The sequence below is a fragment of the Nycticebus coucang genome, chromosome 10 (genome assembly GCF_027406575.1).
Source record: "Nycticebus coucang isolate mNycCou1 chromosome 10, mNycCou1.pri, whole genome shotgun sequence".
Lineage (NCBI taxonomy): Eukaryota > Metazoa > Chordata > Mammalia > Primates > Lorisidae > Nycticebus > Nycticebus coucang.
Genome location: NC_069789.1, coordinates 83,048,226 through 83,065,530, shown reverse-complemented (window position 1 = coordinate 83,065,530; position 17,305 = coordinate 83,048,226). Strand labels below are relative to the sequence as shown.

The following is a 17,305-nucleotide window of genomic DNA, read 5'->3' as shown; positions in this document are numbered from 1 at the left end:
TCTCGTGTTACTTTCCTTGTGGCATAGGCTAGGAAGACACATGAGGCTTTATTCACCTGGGCCTTCTACTAGGACTGGATGCCCTTGAAAGCATCGCTCCATGTCTGGTGCTTTAGCTGAGGTGCCCAGAATAGCTAGAGGGCTGGCTACACTTTGCTCTATATATAGATCATTTGCCGTTGGTAGTCTGGCTGGATCTTCTTGACATGGTGGCTAGATCCCAAAAGAGTGAAAGCAGAAGCTGCCAGGTCTCTTAAGGCATAGGCCCAGAACTGGCACCCAGTCACTTCTACAGCATTCTGTTGGTCAAAGCAATTAACAAAGCCAGCCCAGATTCAGAGGAGGACAAACAGACTCCACCTCTTGATGGGAGGAATTGTTGGTGTCTATTTTTATAGATAATCAACAAAAAATTAAATTCAAATCTTACTTCTTCTTATATACTCTCACCAAACCTTCTTAGTTCTACTGAAACCAACAATTACCAAAGAATAATTTTTGTAAAAGGGTCCTTGTTGTTCCTGCTCAGGATCAAGTGCAGGAAGGTTATGTGCATAAATACAATTCTATACTAGTTATTTAATAAATTCCACTTCCTTTACCTCAAATTTCCTTTGTTACTAGTCCCCTGCACGAAATGTTTATATTGAACAATTTCCATGTGGTACTTACATTCTTCACAAGGCCTGTTATATTCCATTTGCATGCTAAGATCCTGATTTGGCCATTGAATTAGACAAAAAGTGAAATTTTTGTTTACTTTTACTGAAACTCTCACTTTTTATTGCTGTATGCAAAGGTTGGGATTTCTTCTCTATGACTTCAGAAGTACTAGTATGAAGTTGTCACTTAATCAGAGGGAAATTCAAGGGGACACTGCTACTAATGAGCTTGAAACCTTACCGGTGGCTTGTAGGAGGCCTAGTAAGGTAGTGAATGTTGGGGTCCCTGATCTCATGATCTTCAACAGTCACATACCTTGAATTTTGTCAGGTGATTTACAGACCTCTGCACAAACATGCTTTTCTGTATATGTTCCTTGTACATCAACCAGATTCTTGAACAGAGGACTATACTAATACTTCACTTTTTATTTTTTTTTATTAAATCATAGCTGTGTACATTAATGTGATCATGGGGCACCATACCCTGGTTTCATAGACCGTTTGACACATTTTCATCACACTGGTTAACATAGCCTCCCTGGCATTTTCTTAGTTATTGTGCTAAGACATTTACATTTCACATTTACTGAGTTTCACATAAACCCTTGTAAGATGCACCGTACTTCACTTCTTTTCCTGTGGAATCTGTGTCTCTTCTTGAACAGTTTTGTATTCTTAAATTTGTTCTTATAAAATATTTATCAAGCAAGTAGGGTGGGGTATATGTGTGAAGAAAGAACGTGAGTGAGTCTTTGTAGCTGATGGAGGAGAGAGTGAAACTAGGATTCAGTGGGGGAAATTCCTTATAAAGGTTGCTTTCTAGAGAGTGGGAGTTTTTGCCAGCAGTTAGTGTGAGGGCTATTTACAAATGTACCATTTGCATTTCCGTTTTTATAGTTAACGTTTTTCGTGTTGTGTTATTACCTTGAGTCAATTTTTTCTTTTGAGGTAGGTTCTGTTCTATTTAACAGAAACATTAAAATAAATGACCATAATATAACTGGACATTGTTACACTGTTTGAAGCATTTGTAGGAGGAGCCGAGGGCAGGAAATAGGGCAGGCATACTCCTCCGGAAATGCTAGTGAGGTTTTCATGAATAGTTGGAATATGCCTTGCAAACTTGTTTTTATTTCCTTAACATCTGAAATGAATCTTTGTCAGAATTCAGTCTGTATAAATTCTGAATTTATTTATAGATTTTCTATATATATATTTATATTATTTATAATATAAATTCAGAATTCAGTCTGAGTACTCTAAATTCATAGAGTATAGTATGCTGCTTGTTTCAAATAGGAAAGGAAGGTAATATGGCACGGAAGCCCTGTCTCGGGTGCCTTCTCTTCTCTCAAACGTGAAGGAGGGAAGGGAGTCATTTTAAGGAGAACTATGCCCATGTACAAGAAGATATTATGCATGGCAGAATGTAGTTAAGTACTAGTTGAAAGGAGGGACCATGGGTGGCACCTGTAGCTCAGAGGAGTAGGGCCCAGGCCCCATATACCGGAGGTGGCAGGTTCAGGCCCACCCTGGCCAAAAACTGCAAAAAAAAAGAAAGAAAGAAAGGAGGGACCAAAAATGGTGTAGGAGATGGGATTTGAAAGAAAGATTAGACGTCAAACAGGAGGAGATAGGAAGAAAGGGTAAGAAAGAGGGATTAATGTGACGAGGCAAAAAGGGGAGGACAAGAGCAAGTTCAATTGGTCCATTTTAGCTGAAGATGGGAAGAGGAACGGCAAGAATGATGCCTAGCTTCAGGCCATGTTGGGTAGAGCTTCAATACCCTGCTAAACATTTTTGTAGCATCAAAGGTGGTTGAGTGATTAAAAAATGATTTTGGCTGTATTATGTAGGCTGGCTTGGAGAACCTGGAGGCCCAGATGTCAGTTCCTTCTGTGGTCCAACAGATGAGCACTGAAGTAAGTTGGTGGCTGTGGAAATGAAGGGCAGATCTTACTTGATCTACTGGCATGTAGTGACTAACCACAAACGTGAAAACTCGTTCAGCCTCTTTTTTAAACCTGCCCTTACTTAGAATTACAGAAGTAAATAGGGAAATAATATAACAATTGAACCCCGTTAGTATAAATTTCTATCCTTGCTGACTGGGTGAAATGTTTGCAGACCTGAATTGATAAATGTGTTCTAAGGCCTATTCAAAAGATAATGAGATTTCAAAACTTTAAAAGCACACAAACTTGGATTGTGAAATTGGACATTTGTCTTAACTGAATTTCTGAGTTGCTAGAACTCCCTATTGCGTTGATGATTAAAAACAAAAGGAAAAAGCCACAGCCCTTTTATGCCAAACATTTGGATATGATATGTTTATATAGCATGAGGGAGGATTTTCTTTATTCTAACTGAATGAGCAAGATCATTAGAAGTTTGTGTGTTAATCAGACTTGAGTCCTGAAAGCTGTTTTGTAGAAAGTGAAAGCCTGTTAAGCTGACCCCTTTGTGCTCAGATGGTGTATGTCTGTAGCTAGTTGCATCTGGAGGCACTGAGGAAGCGATTGCTGATGCAGCTTGATTTCGGTGTTGCTTTTTATCACTGCATCCTATGATGTGTACTGTTCAAACAATTGAAAAAATTGTGTGGTTTAGGTCGTGTTAGAACTAGCAAAAATCTCTGACATCTGCTCTCCTAGCCGTGCTGTTATCGGTAATCACTGAGAACTGTTTTACTGAATTCCACATCAAACTTGATACCATCACAATTACATTTTAGATGCATTTGAATTGCCTTTGTTTCAGTTAATAGTGTTATCTGCTCCCTGGGAGATGATGATGAAACAAAACAGGTGGCTGGGGATAATTAGAATTTGAATTTAACTCTAACTTTCTGCTTCTTTCCTGAAAGTGAACAGTAGAGGAGTGGTTAATCACTGAGAATAAACTTCAGTCAGCTGGCTCACCACAGGGTGTTACCTTTAGAATATACTGTCCCTGGTGGGATGTGTGACTCACGCCTGTAATCCTGGCATTCTAGGAGGCTGAGGCAGGTGGTTTGCTTGAGCTCAGGAGTTGGAGACCTGCCTGAGCAAGAGTGAGACCCTGTCTCTACTAAAAATAGAAAAACTAGCCGGGCGTTGTGGCAGCTGCCTGTAGTCCTAGCAACTTGGGATGACTTTCTAGTAGACAAATGTTTCCAGCTGTTATTAGGAGAGCGGTATCAAGTTTGGGTGGGAGTGACTTAGCCTGAATCATTTGCCCTGTCTTTTTTATTGGTTTTATTTCTTTGATTAATGGTTTGGGTTGTTAAATGAATAGAAAGTGAAGCAACACCGTGTTATCTTCTTGTCTTACCTTAATGCTGTGCTGTCTGTAGGCATATAGCAGAGCAAGCCTGTGCATGTTTTTAAATGGCCCTGCAGAGTGGAAAGCAACCTCAGCATACAAATGAGACTGAATTGTATGTTCTTAACACCCTTGCAAAACTCTTGTATTTGTAATCTTTTGGCTTGGGAATTGCCCAGAGTGTGGTCAGCTCTAGCCTGGAAGCAGCAATTTTTTCATGGCTGTTGTACACATATTAATATCCTTGTTAAGGACTTAGCAATGTTGCTACAGTACCAGAAAACTAATAGTCAACTAATAGTTAGATGACATAGGGGTATGTTTTTCCTTTACTTAATTTATCCAGATTTGATTATCTGTAATTTATAGGAATTTTAATTTTGAAAAATAATCGTTAGGGAACTGATTAAGTGGAAATACATGTCTGGGTATTGTATCTAAACACGTGAGGAGCAGATGTGACACGACCAGGATTGCTGGGTATTTGGATTTAGAGAAAGGGTTATTACTCTTTTGTACCCTCTAACAAGGTGTCATAAAATTTATATTTGGACAAGGTAAGAACTGGAAAGTTACCAGAAACTTGTGGTTTGGGATATTCGGAAGTCTTTCATGAATTTTGAAAAGTAAAAATGAAAGTTAAGGAATTGTGTATATCTTCATGTTTTGCTCTTGTGTTTTTTTACTTTTTTAGACAGTATTTTACTCGGTTGCCCTGTGTAGAGTACCATGGTGTCATAGCTCACAGGAACCTCAGACTCCTGGGCTCAAGCAGTCCTCTTGCTTCAGCCTCCCAAATAACTGCAACTACAGGTGTCTGCCACAATACTTGGGTAGTTTTTTTTTTTCTATTTTAAACAGAGATGGGATTTCACTCTTCCTCAGGCTGGACTCGAACTCCTGAGCTCAGGCAATCCAGCTGCCTCAGACTCCCAGAGTGCTAGCATTATAGGTGTGAGCTACCATATCCCTCTTGCTTTTGTATTTTTCCTCATTATTTTTGGTTGTTAGGCATGTGTAGCCAGCCAAATGGCTCTGCATCCTAATTAAAACAGGATTAACTAATTAAAAATTTTCAGCATACCCATTTCTCTCTCTCTCTCTCTCTTTTTTTTTTTTTTGGAGACAGAGTCTCAAGCTGTTGCCCTGGGTAGAGTGCTGTGGTGTCACAGCTCACAGCAACCTCAAACTCTTGGGCTTTAGTGATTCCCTTGCCTCAGCCTCCCAAGTAGCTGGGACTATAGGCACCTGCCACAATACCTGGCTATTTTTTTGTTGTAGTTGTCATTGTTATTTAGCAGGCCCAGACTGAGTTTGAACCCACTAGCCCTGGTGTATGTGGCATGTACCCTACCCACTGAGCTACGGGTGCCGCCAATACCCAGTTCTTAATAAGGCCTTCTCAAGACTAGTTAATTTTAAGTTAGTACACTTTCTTAAGCTTATGACTAGCAAGTCTGAAAGGGGAAACTCATATATTGAGGGATTGCAAAAGATTCTGGGGTGGAAAGACAATTTCTGATTGAATTTTGCTTTATACTTGGGCTTGCAGGAACTGTGGAAGGCACTTCAGTGAAGAAATGGACCAGTGTGTATAATCATGGAATCTCTTTGCTAACCATCACCATCTGCTCTCCTTGATAAGTGAACGACACAGTTGGTTGGGGAGAAGGAAAAGAGACCAACATGAAGCTAAAGCAGCGAGTCGTGCTGTTAGCAATTCTCCTTGTCATCTTTATCTTCACCAAAGTTTTCTTGATTGACAACTTAGATACATCAGCTGCCAACCGGGAGGACCAGAGGGCTTTTCACCGAATGATGACTGGCTTACGGGTGGAGCTGGCACCCAAGCTGGACCACACCTTGCAGTCTCCCTGGGAGATTGCAGCCCAGTGGGTGGTTCCTCGGGAAGTGTACCCTGAAGAGACGCCAGAGTTGGGAGCAATCATGCATGCTATGGCCACCAAGAAAATCATTAAAGCTGACGTAGGTTATAAAGGGACGCAGCTGAAAGCCTTACTGATTCTTGAAGGAGGACAGAAAGTTGTCTTCAAACCTAAGCGGTAAATCTTCATTTCAAAAGTTATATGTGCTAGTTGGTTGATTCATGTAACTTGGGATTTATGTGAGTATTTGTCTTCTCTTGGAAGTCTCTTCAGTAAAATGAGAGGGGGTAGTCTTAAAGTCTCTGAAGTCTTCTCTAGCCCTTAAGGGGGGAAATTTATAGGAATATGTTTTGTTTCTGTATAAGACTGAACTTTTTTTCTTTTCATTTTTGGAGATAGGGTCTTGCTCTGTTGCCCAGACTATAGAACAGTGGCATCATCATAGCTCACTGCAACCTTGAACTCCTAGGCTCAAGTGGCCCTCCTGCCTTATCCCCCTATTAGCTGGGACTAAAAGTACATACTACCATGCAAGAACTGGAAAGTAGTTTTTATTTTTTTATAGAGGTGGGATCTCCCTATATTTCTCAAGCTGGTCTCAAACTCCTGACCTCAAAACGATCCTCCAGGCTCAGCTTCCCTGCTGGGCATGAGCTACTGTGCTTGGCCATGACTGAGCTTTTTGACAGTTAGAGCGATCTTTGATTTCCAATCTATCAAGTATCTGCTATGTGCTAGGTGTTAGAGATAGACAATGAATTGGTTAGGAAATAAGCAACTTATCACCAAAAATGCACAGTTAAAGAGTGGATAACTTCATGTCAGGTATGCTGTAGAGTAGGAGTTACCCAGAGTTGAGTGGGTTTTAGATGTGTGACTGGTTAAAGTCCATTTTCGTGCAGAAGCTTTGACTCTCTTATCTAGGACTTTTTTTTTTTTTTTTTTTTGGTTTGTTATATTAATAGACTTTTTTTTTTTTTAGCAGTTTTAGCTTTGTTGAAAAATTGAAGGGAAGGTACAGAAAGTTTCCATAACTCCCTCACAGTTTCCCTGATTATCGACATCTTCCATTAGTATAGCACATTTGTTACAAATTGATGAGCCAATGTTCATACATTAATTAATTTATTTTTTTTGTGAGATACAGTCTCAAGCTGTTGCCCTGGGTAGAGTGCCGTGGCGCCGTAGCCCACAGCAACCTCCAACTCTTGGGCTTAAGCGATTCTCTTGCCTCAGCCTCCCAAGTAGCTGGGACTACAGGCGCCCACCACAATGCCTGGCTATTTTTTTGGTTGTAGTTGTCATTGTTGTTTGGCAGGCCCAGGCTGGATTCAAACCTGCCAGCTCTGGTATATGTGGCTGGCGCCTTAGCTGCTTGAGCTACAGGCATGAGCCATCCACTAATTATTAACTAAGGTCTATAGTTTAGGTTTTACTGTTTGCATTGTACATTCTATGGATTTTGACAAATATATAATGACATCTATCTACCATTGTAGCATCATAAAAAGTAGTTTTGCAGGCCTAAAAATGTTTTATTCTCTACCTATTCATCCTTTCCTCCTGCTGTTGAACTCCTGGTCTTTTTACTATCTCCACAGTTCTTGTTTTTGAGACAGAGTCTCACTTTGTAGAGTGCCACAGTGTCATAGCTCATAGCAACCTCAAACTCTTGGGCTTAAGCGATTCTCTTGCCTCAGCCTCCCAAGTAGCTGGGTCTACAGGCACCTGCCACAGTGCCCGGCTATTTTTTTTGTTGTTGTCATTGTTGTTTAACAGGCCCTGGCTGGGTTCAAACCCCCAAGCCCTGTGCATGTGGCCATTGCCCTAAGTACTGAGCTACGGTGCCGAGCCTGTCTCCACTATTTTATCTTTTTTCAAATATCATAGTATATAGCTTTTTCTTCTTTAAATTTTTTTTCTTTCTTTTTTTTTTTTGTTGCAGTTTTTGGCCAGGGCCGGCGTCCTACTCCTTGAGCCACAGGCACCACCCAGCTTTTTCAAAGTGGTTACTTTGATTTAGTAATGCGCATGTAAGGTTTCTACATATCTTTTTGTGGCTTGATGGCATATTTCTTTGTTATCCCTAAATAATAATCTATTGTCCAGATGTACCACAGTTTGTTTATCCACTCACTCACTGAAGGACATGTTGGTTGCCTCTAAGCTTTGTCAGTTGTGAATACGGCTGCTGTAAATACCCGTGTACAGGTTTTTGTGTAGACATGAGTTTTCAGCTCATTTGGATAGATACCAGAGGAATAATTGCTAGATCGTATGGTAAGAGTATATTTAGTTTTGTAAGAAACTGCCAAACTGTCTTCCCAATTGGCTTTACCATTCCAAATTCTTACCTGCAGTAAGAATTCCTTTTGCTTCATATCATTCTAATAGGTCTTGTGGTTTCTTACCTCATACCATCTGCTTTAGACAAAATACTGGGCCATTTTAGTTACCTCAGTAACTTAGCAATATGTGTACTGTTCGTGATCGATTTGGACTTCCTATGGAGATAATTTGTATGGCGAGTCTATGGTATAGTTAATTAAAATTTTTTTTTTCTCTCTGGGTGGCACCTGTGGCTCAAAAGAGTAGGGCCCCGGCCCCATATACTGGAGGTGGCGGGTTCAAGCCCAGTCCCGGCCAAAATAAATAAATAAATAAGTAAAAATAATTTTTTTTTCTCTTTGAATATATGAATTTAAAGTAGGTTAACATGATGGGGATTCATATTCTTTTGCCAGGAGTTAGTTATCAGTGAGTATTTTCAAAGTTTGTAGTGTCTAAAATTTGTTGTGAACTAAGCATTTTGTTCATTTTGCAGGGGAGCTCTTAAGAGAATTATAATATACCTTTGGATTTCTTTCTGGAGTGGGAGAAGAAATACGGGGAAAAGATGTACAAAATTCAACTACTTTTATTATCAGTAGATAAAAGGTAGCAGGAGAATGATTAGATCCCAGACATGAAAGAGATCTGTGTTTGTCTGTAACTGGCGAGTGTGATGGTGATGTGTGGATGAGGTGGAAATCAGGAAAGTTAAAAAATAGAGCAGACTGTTGGAGAATAAAAATAGTCTGATTAGCTGGAAATGTGGGAAAAGTATGGTTATTGGACCTTGGGATCTGCTTTCCATTGAATGCACACCATTTGCCAGACACTATGCCAAATACTTTTCTCTCTGTTAATGCCTTTAACCTTTATGGGCAGTTTTAGTTCTTATATCTAGAATAAGAAACTGAGGGTTAGAGAGAGTAACTATTTAATAATTTGACAAGGTCACCTCACATTAATCAGCAGGGTTGGGAATTGAACCCAGCTCAGTCTGAGTTGTAAGCAGCTTGTGTTCTGCTATATGCATGTAATTCTGGTAAGTTTGTTTGCCTTCCTTAAGGGCGATGATGTGTAGTATGCGTCACCAAAAATCACTAATTTAAGCTAGGTGTGGTGGCTCAAGCCTATAGTCCCAGCTAATTGGGAGGCCTACGTGGGAGGACTGCTTGAGCCCAGGAATTTGAGGCTGGAGTGAGCTATGATTGCACCTCTGTACTCCAGCCTCAGTGACAGATCCTGTCTCTAAAAACAAAAAAACAAAAAACACTAATTTAGTTTTGAAGGACCACTAATGGTCCTTGACTTCATAATATGTAGCCTGAGAAATCAGTATTATAAGTAGAGTGATAGAGAAAGACAAACGAAAACCAAAAATTAAATTAAATTTGTGTAGAAAGAGAAAAGTTATGCACGCTTCGTATTTAAACAAGAGGAGACCCTCTCCGTACCCACCACTTGTTCCTGAAGAATTGAGGGGAGATGAGACGGCAGGAAGTAAGAAGACAGCGACTCCTGAGAGTGCAGTGTCAGCCCTAGTGCTTTGCAGACAGGCCCAGAGTGTGCAAACAAGACACAGGCAGAGGAAAGAGAGGCCACACTGATGGGTGGGGCGGTGGCAGCAGGTAGATGCTGAAACCTGTTACTACTTGGCTCCATCTCATCTCTCTTACCACCACTCCAGCCTTCTTATTACTTTCCTCTTCCAGACCATCCTGCAAACCATTTCCTCAGAAGACCCATATTATCACTGTGCTCCTCAGCCTAAGATATTCAGGACTTCCTGTTGTCCACCAGACAACCCAGTCTCCACAGCCTAACGGTCAAGGCCCTCACAGTCTGGTCCTTCACTCTACACCCAGCCCGTGTCCTCCCTTTGTTCTTTGTTTCTGTCACACTCCCCAGCTATTTCCTGAACAGCCTGTGGGGCATTCTCCTCCCTCACGCAGCCAGGGGCTTTGGCCCCTGACTTCAGTGTTAACTCTCTTAGTCACTGCAGGCACTGACCTATGCTGCTTTACACCGGGAACTATCCTGGTTGGGAAAAGTGGGTGTGGGTTAAGTGCTTGTAGAAATTGACTTTCATCCCTAAACACCCAGCAAGATGCTGTTTTGACGCAGGGCCTCAGAGGCTATTTACTCCTGATGTAAGTGTAAATTAATGCCCTTGGTCAGACTCTGATGTCCTTTACCAAAAGGAGTGGAGTGATTTATTGGCAGTTACTGTATGAATTTTGCTGCTCTGTCAGCGACTTAAGATGGATCGCTTTCTGCCGAGAGGAGGATCTGAGTCCTTACCTTTCGTTAACAGCCACATGTGGTTTCGGCACTTCTGGAGCCTGATTATCCATGTCCTACTGTTAGAGATAGAAGATCCACACAGGATAGGGAGGTGACATGTGTAGGAATTGAATCATACTTTTCATTTACACATTTTCCCTTATATTATAAACGCTATTTTTTTTCCACGTAGCTTTATCCATTCTAGAAGTAAATTTATTTTCACAGTCAAAAACTGCAGTTATGGTGGAAATGGAACAAGAAGGCAGGGGCCTAGGATTAGGGTAGAAGTGAGTGAGTGATCTTAGGAAGTGCTGAAAGGAACCTTGGAGGTCAACTAGTCCAACTATTCATTTTACAGATTAGGAAAATGGAATCCAGAATTGTGACTTTGTGTATGTCGCATAGCCAAAACATGAGCTAGGGATTCAGACCTTCTCACTCCTGTGCACTCCTTTTATTTTGATTCTTTTTTTTTTAAGACAGAGTCTCGGGGTGGCACCTGTGGCTCAGTAGGTAGGGCGCCGGCCCCATATGCCGAGGGTGGCGGGTTCAAACCCGGCCCCCGCCAAACTGCAACAAAAAAATAGCCGGGCGTTGTGGAGGGCGCCTGTAGTCCCAGCTGCTTGGGAGGCTGAGGCAGGAGAATCGCGTAAGCCCAGGAGTTGGAGATTGCTGTGAGCTGTGTGATGCCACGGCACTCTACCGAGAGCGGTACGGTGAGACTCTGTCTCTACAAAAAAAAAAAGACAGAGTCTCACTTTGTTGCCTTTGGTAGAGTGCTGTGGTGTCACAGCTTACGGCAACCTCAAACTCTTGGGCTCAAACGATCCTCTTGCCTCAGCCTCCCAAGTAGCTGAGACTACAGGCATAGGTCACAGTGCTCAACTATTTTTTTTAGAGATGGGGTCTCACTCTTCCTCAGGCTGATCTTGAACTTGCTGAGGAGATCTGCCCACCTCAGTCTCCCGTGTGCTAGGATTATAGGCATGAGCCACCATGCCTGGCTTATTTTGATTATTCTTTTTCCTTTTTCTTCCCTCTCTTCTTCACCAGCCCAACCCCAGAGTTACTAGATTTCCTTTAGGTTTTACATTTTATTCCAAGTAGGCTTTAGATGTATCGGAAGCTCTTCAATGTTTCACAGACAGGGATATAGTGCATATCACCATATATCTTCCTGTGGCTCCCCTGAAGTACTAAAAAATAAAGTATTCAAGGACTTTCCCCCAGCTTTCTGGATAGCCTTCACCTGTGATAGAGAGGAAAGTGCTTGAATAATGTCAGCTTTTGCTGCAGAGGTGTTTAAAAATTGACTTTTAATTTAAAGGTAGCCAATATAAACCTAGGCAGCCTAAATAATCCTTTTCACTAAGAACAAAGGATTGAATATATCGACCTTACTAAGGAGAAACTGGTGTCTAACCAGGTGGTAATGCAGGGCTGTTTTCTAACATAAATGTTTCACCACTTTGCCTTAAAGATATGTTTTGTAGAGATGATTTGACTTAATATTCTAAGGTCACTTAGGTTGGAGGTTACTGCCTTTTATGTTATTGTTTTCTATTTTCCCATAGCTGTTCAGGCATTGGATATCCAACTATCCTTAGTAGAACTGCTCTTCTTTGCTTCAATCTCAATTTGTTTCTGTTTCACAGTTCCTTTGTAAAGCCTAATAGGTATCCTTTTGATTCAGGAAATTCAGGTGACCAGTAGACATCATAGATAAATTAAGTACTTTTTCCCTCCCCTAATAATAGGTTTAAATTGTATCTTTAAAAATGATTAGTAGAGGGGCAGCGCCTGTGGCTCAAGGAGTAGGGCGCCGGTCCCATATGCCAGAGGTGGCGGGTTCAAACCCAGCCCTGGCCAAAAAAAAAAAAAAAAATGATTAGTAGAAAGAAACATGCCAGTTTTCATTATCCTTTGTTATATCATGCATGTGATGTAAAAAATCATCAGAATGCAGGTTGAGTTGAAGGAAACATTAGAAATTACCTCCTAGTCCAGCCCTTAAAACTGTAGGATGAAGAATTTGAGACCCAGAGAAAAGAAAGGTTTTCAAGGTTACCCAGGCCAGTAACGACAGAGCCACACTTACCTATTATTGCCAGTCCAAGATTTTGTCCACTACATTGTCATAAACTTAAAAAGAGAATAGAACAACTTTTTTGAAGGTACCTTTGCCTTCTCATTAATATAAACTGAGGCATATCAGACTGTTTTTCCCTAAGAAATTGAAACTTCTCTTACAAGCCCTACCATAGCCTTTCTGGTAAGCCTTCATTTCTTCAGTTCGGTCTAATAAATGTTTTACTTAATGTCATGTGCTGGTGATAAAAAAAGTTGGCTCCTGCCTTCCAGAAAACTACCTGTACTTGTGCTTACCCTGCACTGAAAGCCCTTTGAGGGGTAAAAATAACATCTTCCATGTTTCATTCTTAGAATGATTGGTGGGACAGGTAGAGAATTGTAGTTTCCGTATCCACCTCATCATCACCCCATCTAGCTAACACTGTTCTCAGGGCCGCGGAGGAGGTGTCTGCAGAGTAGAATCAGGCTTGCTAAGGTTGCCGTCACCTCTGGTACTGATGTAATTCTTGTCTCCATCTGCACTTCCATTGACTTTGCAGGTACAGCCGAGACTATGTGGTAGAAGGGGAGCCGTACGCAGGTTATGACAGACACAATGCAGAGGTAGCAGCCTTCCATCTGGACAGGTATGTGTAATCTCCGTGGGTTACGTTCGTTTTGTTTGCTTATTAAAATCTCTCTTGAAGGGGACTTGTGGGCTCTTTCTAAAGCATGCAGTGCTCATGACTGACATGTGGCCTATTTCAGATAGCTGATTAACTAGTCGCATTAAACTTGGATGGGTCCCTCATAATTCATATGGCACCAGGAATACCCAAGTAAATATTTTAACTCTAGAATTTTTAAGTCATTTCACTCTTGGTATGCTGTCTGTCATTATCATGAATGAAGATACTCTTAGTAAGTAACTTTTACACTCAAATTCCTGAATGGAACTGGCCATTAATTGGGCCTGGCAGTCCTATTGTTTTCTTTTGTTTTTAAGTAACACTGACTGATCCCCATATGCTGGAAATACACAGCATGAATTATATAATGAGTTTTATTGTCCTTTATGCACAACTTGTAAAAATCAAAATAATTCTAAAAGAAAAATAGATATAAATTCAAGCTTTATAAGTTAACTAGGAAAATTAATATTATTTTCCAGCTGGTTGCTAGTCTGGAACCTTGTAGCTAAACTATCTGGTATCCCACGTGCTCTTCCGACCAGCCTTTTTGTCAGGGCATATTGACAGACTGTCAAAGAAATTATTAACAATATTTGTTTAAAAGATGAATCTATGGGCGGCGCCTGTGGCTCAGTCGGTGGGGCGTCGGCCCCATGTACCGAGGGTTCAAACCCGGCCCCGGCCAAACTGCAACCAAAAAATAGCTGGGCGTTGTGGCGGGTGCCTGTAGTCCCAGCTGCTCGGGAGGCTGAGGCAAGAGAATCGCTTGAGCCCAGGAGTTGGAGGTTGCTGTGAGCTGTGTGAGGCCATGGCACTCTACCGAGGGCCATAAAGTGAGACTCTGTCTCTACAAAAAAAAAAAAAAAAAAGATGAATCTATAAGGAAAGCAGAAAAAATAAAGGCAAATTAGGACTTTGTAAGGTAAAAGCAATAATTTTAAAAATCACAAAGAAAAAGTTCAGTGGACTTAATAAGAAATATTAGCTTGTATGTTCAGAAACAGCATGAGAATTTAAAAGCTAAAGTAATCTATGTGTTAATAGCCTTAATATAAGTGTCATACAAATCTATATGTATACTAAAAAACTAATGGAAAATGGGTTGAGGCTTGGTGCCCATAGCTCAGTGAGTAGGGCACTGGCCACATAAACCAAAGCTGGAGGGTTGGAGCGCTGCCTGGCCTGCTAAACAGTAATGACAACTGCAACCAAAAAATAGCCAGGCATTGTGGTGGGCGCCTTTAGTCCCAGCTACTCAGGAGGCTTGAGGCAAGAGAATTGCTTAAGCCCAAGAGTTTGAGGTTGCTGTGAGCTGTGATGCCAAGGCACTCTACCGAGGGCAACATAGTGAGACTCTGTCTCAAAAAAGAAATAAAAGAAGGCTTGGCTCCTGTGGCTCAAGCAGCTAAGGTGCCAGCCACGTACACCAGAAATGGCGGGTTCGAATCCAGCCCAGGCCTGCCAAACGACAATGACGGCTGCAACCAAAAAATAGCCGGGCCTTGTGGCAGGTGCCTGTAGTCCCAGCTACTTGGGAGGGAGAGGCAGGAGAATCGCTTTAGCCCAGGAGTTGGAGGTTGTTGTGAGCTGTGATGCCACGGCACTCTACCCAGGGCAACAGCCTGAGGCTCTGTCTCAAAAAATAAAAGAAAAGAAAATGAGTTGAGAATACAAGCTGTTAACTGAGTAGGAATTATGGGGAAGAAGTTCATCCTCATCAGAAATTTTTAAAATTCATGAAACAATGGTATCCTATTTTTACCTGTTGAAAATGGCAAAGATTAAGAAAAAGACTACTTTATTGGCAGAAAGACATTGACATTTGTGTGCTACTTATGGCTTTTTTTTTTTTTTGAGACAGACTCTCAAGCTGTTGCCCTAGGTAGAGTGCTGTGGTGTCACAACTCATAGCAACCTCCAGCTCTTGGGCTCAAGCAATTTCCTGCCTCAGCCTCCCAAGCAGCTGGAAGTACAGGCACCTGCCACAATGCCCGGCTATTTTTTGCTTGTAGTTGTCATTGTTGTTTGGCAGGCCCAGGCTGGATTCAAACCCACCAGCTCCAGTGTATGTGGCTGGCGCCCTAGCCACTGAGCTGTAGGTACCAAGCATTAATTGGTTCAATCTTTCTTTAAGAAATTTGGCATTAAGGCTGGGCGCTGTGGCTCATGCCTATTATCCCAGCACCCTGGGAGGCTGAGGTGGGTGGATTGTCCGAGCTCACAGGTTCGAGACCAGACTGAGCAAGAGTGAGACCTCCATTTCTAAAGCTGGGCATTGTCGCGGGTGGCTGTAGTCTCAGCTATTGGCAAGGCTGAGACAAGGGAATCACTTGAGCCCAAGAGTCTGAGGTTGCTGTGGCTATGATGCCATGGTACTCTACTAAGGGTGACAAGGAAGAAAGGGAGGGCGGGGAGGGGAGGAAGGAATTTGGCATTATCTATCAAAAACCTTAATGTTTGGGCGGCACCTGTGGCTCAGTGAGTAGGGCGCCGACCCCATATACCGAGGGTGGTGGGTTCAAACCCGGCCCCGGCCAAACAAAAAGTAGCTGGGCGTTGTGGCGAGCGCCTGTGGTCCCAGCTACTGGGAAGGCTGAGGCAAGAGAATCTCCTAAGCCCAGGAGCTGGAGGTTGCTGTGAGCTGTGATGGTACAGCACTCTACCAAGGGCAATAAAGTGAGACTGTCTCCACACACACAGAAAAAAAACCTTAATGTTCATACCCTTTGAATGAATAATGACCTTTTTAGACACATATCTAAGATATTTTTAGGAAGTACCCTAGAGAAATTATCAAAAATTTAAAGATATATGTATGGTGTTAGTTGTAGCATTTTCAGAAATGAATGACTAGTTGCAACCTAAAGCTTCCATATCAATAGCTCTATTGATATGGAAAAGATGAAATAAATACTTAACACTACCAAGAATTTTAATTGCCTCTTTTAAGACCTAGTGGCAGAGTTGGATAAATCTATTCTTCTACTTAATGACACACTAGAATAAGGCTTTCCAAGACCTTGATTGTTTGCTAATTTCTCCATCCCTAAACCCCTTCTTATTTCCTATTTGTTGGGTACCAGCAGGGAATGAAGATACTCATTTCCATACCAATGTTTTGTATTGTATTACCCAACATACTAATTTTTGTTAATGTATCTGTAAAATGGCATCTCTTTGTTATTTTGTTTTGTATTTACTGGCAAAGTTTGTCTTTTCACATCAGGACACTGCTGTTATTTTTTAACTTAGAGCAGAGCATAAGTATTTTTATACAGAAATTGTTACTTTTGATTTGTACTTTGAAGGTCTTATATTTACAAATCCTTCCTTACCTCAAATTCTGACATTCTCTCCCAATTCCCTCACCTCTTTTGTTAGATACCACCCTAGCCTGGCTCAAGTGCCACTGTGATATCGCCACTCAGCACTAACCTGGCTGTTGTTGTTTGGCCTGGCAGTGGTCAGTGGGGAGAAAGATTACTTCCTCACCTTCATTTCACTTTTGGTTCCTGACTTCTTTTCTGCTTTGGGTTGCTATTTCTCTATTACATTCAGATTTAACCACCTCCCTTGGCCTTGGGGTTCTCTTGATTTCTGTTATTTTGACAAATTGTGGTTGATCTTGCTTTTGTACCTTTTTTCTAAGGTTTAGAGAGAGAATCAGCAGCTCTAAACAATGGATTGTTTATTTTATTATTATTTTTTTTAACTTTTTGGGGTTTATTTATTTATTTATTTTTTTTATTTTTATTTTTTTTTTTGTAGAGACAGAGTCTCACTTTATGGCCCTCGGTAGAGTGCCGTGGCCTCACACAGCTCACAGCAACCTCCAACTCCTGGGCTTAGGCGATTCTCTTGCCTCAGCCTCCCGAGTAGCTGGGACTACAGGCGCCTGCCACAACGCCCGGCTATTTTTTGGTTGCAATTCAGCCGGGGCCGGGTTTGAACCCACCACCCTCGGTATATGGGGCCGGCGCCTTACCGACTGAGCCACAGGCGCCGCCCTGGATTGTTTATTATGTAGCCATTTTTGAAGGCTTTCTAATGATGTGGGGGAAAGTTCATGGTGTAT

At 41.6% G+C, this 17,305-nt stretch overlaps 1 protein-coding gene across 3 annotated transcripts in view; it reads left to right on the top strand.

The window, feature by feature from the left end:
• The window catches only part of FAM20B (FAM20B glycosaminoglycan xylosylkinase), a 46,698-nt gene that overhangs the window by 9,971 nt on the left and 19,422 nt on the right, over positions 1–17,305 (top strand). For all 3 annotated transcript variants that reach the window (XM_053607215.1, XM_053607217.1, XM_053607216.1), the window contains exons 2-3: positions 5,521–6,031; positions 13,099–13,185. In XM_053607215.1, coding sequence (XP_053463190.1) covers positions 5,655–6,031; positions 13,099–13,185 — 464 coding nt within the window. In that variant the 5' untranslated portion in view covers positions 5,521–5,654. The remainder of the gene's footprint in view (positions 1–5,520; positions 6,032–13,098; positions 13,186–17,305) is intronic.